The sequence below is a fragment of the Humulus lupulus genome, chromosome 4 (assembly GCF_963169125.1).
Source record: "Humulus lupulus chromosome 4, drHumLupu1.1, whole genome shotgun sequence".
NCBI lineage: Eukaryota > Viridiplantae > Streptophyta > Magnoliopsida > Rosales > Cannabaceae > Humulus > Humulus lupulus.
The window spans coordinates 122,370,796-122,372,719 of NC_084796.1; the positions used below are offsets into that span (position 1 = coordinate 122,370,796).

Genomic DNA, 1,924 nt, shown 5'->3' on the forward strand with positions numbered 1-1,924 from the left:
AGTATTCAAGTAGTCTTAAATATTCAACATATTGAAAAGTTACTACTTTCAGCACAAAATATTCTACAGCTGCCCAACACAAAGCCTTCAAAATTAAGTATCCTTTTCTATTTCGCTTGTCACATCTGCAAAATAAACAAAGAAATATTTTATTGTTATTATCTAGCATCACAAATTACTTCAAGAAAAATGCTATGGAAATTTTTTTAAGCAAGATAGTAAGCTGTTAAAATAGATGATCTTATTAATATGAAAAGAACAAATAAATCTAAAATTTGTAGCAAAGAACTTCACTATCTTACAAAGAACTCCAATTATATATCACTGATTCCTTTCTTGGTATCATGTATGTATTTTTAGTACTATCAATTTATATATTATTGTTGATGTTGGTATGTGAAGAACAAACATATTTGATATGGAAGAGCCCATTGGGCACATTAAATATCTCCTGATTAATAATATTTTGGGATAAAACTTCAACAGATTAATGTCAACAATATCTTAAACAATGAAGGAGAAGACAATAATATGATGAAATTGGACATAGGAAATCTCAGGATATGAAATTTAATAATGCCTTCAACTTACAAACTTAATAGCTCAGTAAGTTGTCCCAATTCCTTTTGTAGTTCCCTTGACAGTGCATTTATGCCTAAGCTCCTAGTATTTGCCAAATTAAAAAACTACAACAAAAGTTAAATAAAGAAGTAACATAACATATTAAATCTTGTTCTCAAATTTTAGGTTGGCTTACAAGTATTGCCTCTTAGTGAGGTTTCCAATTGATGGAGAAAGAGAGCATGTCAAGAAATTCTGGGCCAAATTCCTACACCAGATCATGGAGTAAACCAAGTGTATATATGCACTAAGTTAAGTCATTACCACTTTGCAAGTAAAGATGTTATGACGAGAATTATAAAGGTCCAATAAATTCATACAATGTGGAGAGGAAGGTCAGAGTCCATAGCTCGTCTGGAATTGGACCAGCAACATCCTTTGCATAAACTTTCCTGTAAACACATTTTAATTACCAGAATGACAAAAATGAAATAAGGACACATTCCAACTGAGATACCTTACACGAGGTATCATTTTCATTGGTAAATGCAATTGAGTCTTGGATTGGATAGTGTGTGTGTGTCATATGCCATTATTTCCATTATGGAAGATTGACACTGTTATTTGTATGCCAGATTTAGAGCTTCCATCTCAGTCAGGCTATCAGGCAAAGAATCCAGAGAAGTTAGTGAAATGCATTTTGACAATTGCTTCCAGAACTTCTCAGAGCTTTTCAACCTAGCCAATATATTGATATATTGAGCCGCCCTTTGCCACAATGCCTTTAAAAAGTTGAGTACATTAAGCAGCACAAAGGGTTTGCTGGGATAAAGAAATTAACAGATCAAAATATGTAACAAATTAGTTTAAAGAGCAACCGGAAAAAAAAAATTGAGGGATAAACCAGGCTAAGGATGTCTCTAGGAGAACTTACTTATTGATATGACTGTCAGAATTTACAACATAACAAAGTACTGCATCTACAAGGCTTGAACTTTTAGACTCTACTGGCCAAGAGGAAACCTCAATTGTTGGTAGCTTCCCATCACCAGCAGTACCTGGTTGGACGTCCATAAACTCTTTGGTGGCAAATACAGCAATAAAAAAAGCAGGCTGTATAGAACACAAAGTTCAATATAAACAGTTAATGGAAACCTTGCACTTAATGCCATAGTCCATCTATAATTAGATCCATTTTACATGAATAGACTTTCACGTTTTAGTATGGGGATACACCAATTGAAGTCAAGCATGATGAAACAAATGCATGTAAAACTATTCTGTATCCATCCCGTCAATATCAAACAAGGTTTATGATCACAAAATATCTTTTAAAAAATAAACTACTTTCCTCAGTTTTGTG

General features: G+C 33.0%; 1 protein-coding gene across 1 annotated transcript; it reads right to left on the reverse strand.

Moving 5' to 3' along the window:
• Positions 1 to 1,154: 1,154 nt before the first annotated feature.
• Positions 1,155 to 1,670, reverse strand: LOC133829144 (uncharacterized). Its single transcript, XM_062259042.1, has 2 exons — positions 1,496 to 1,670; positions 1,155 to 1,383 (listed from the first exon to the last, which is right to left on the reverse strand). The coding sequence occupies exons 1-2, from the start codon at positions 1,633 to 1,635 to the stop codon at positions 1,182 to 1,184; spliced, it is 342 nt and encodes a 113-aa protein (XP_062115026.1). The 5' UTR covers positions 1,636 to 1,670; the 3' UTR covers positions 1,155 to 1,181.
• Between the last annotated feature and the right edge of the window lie 254 nt (positions 1,671 to 1,924).

Excerpts from the sequence above, each read along its gene's own strand:
- LOC133829144 (XM_062259042.1), bottom strand. The coding sequence starts at position 1,635 with ATGGACGTCCAACCAGGTACTGCTGGTGATGGGAAGCTACCAACAATT. Across the intron at positions 1,384-1,495 it reads TCTGACAGTCATATCAATAA|CAAACCCTTTGTGCTGCTTA; the intron begins GTAAGTTCTCCT and ends TCTTTATCCCAG.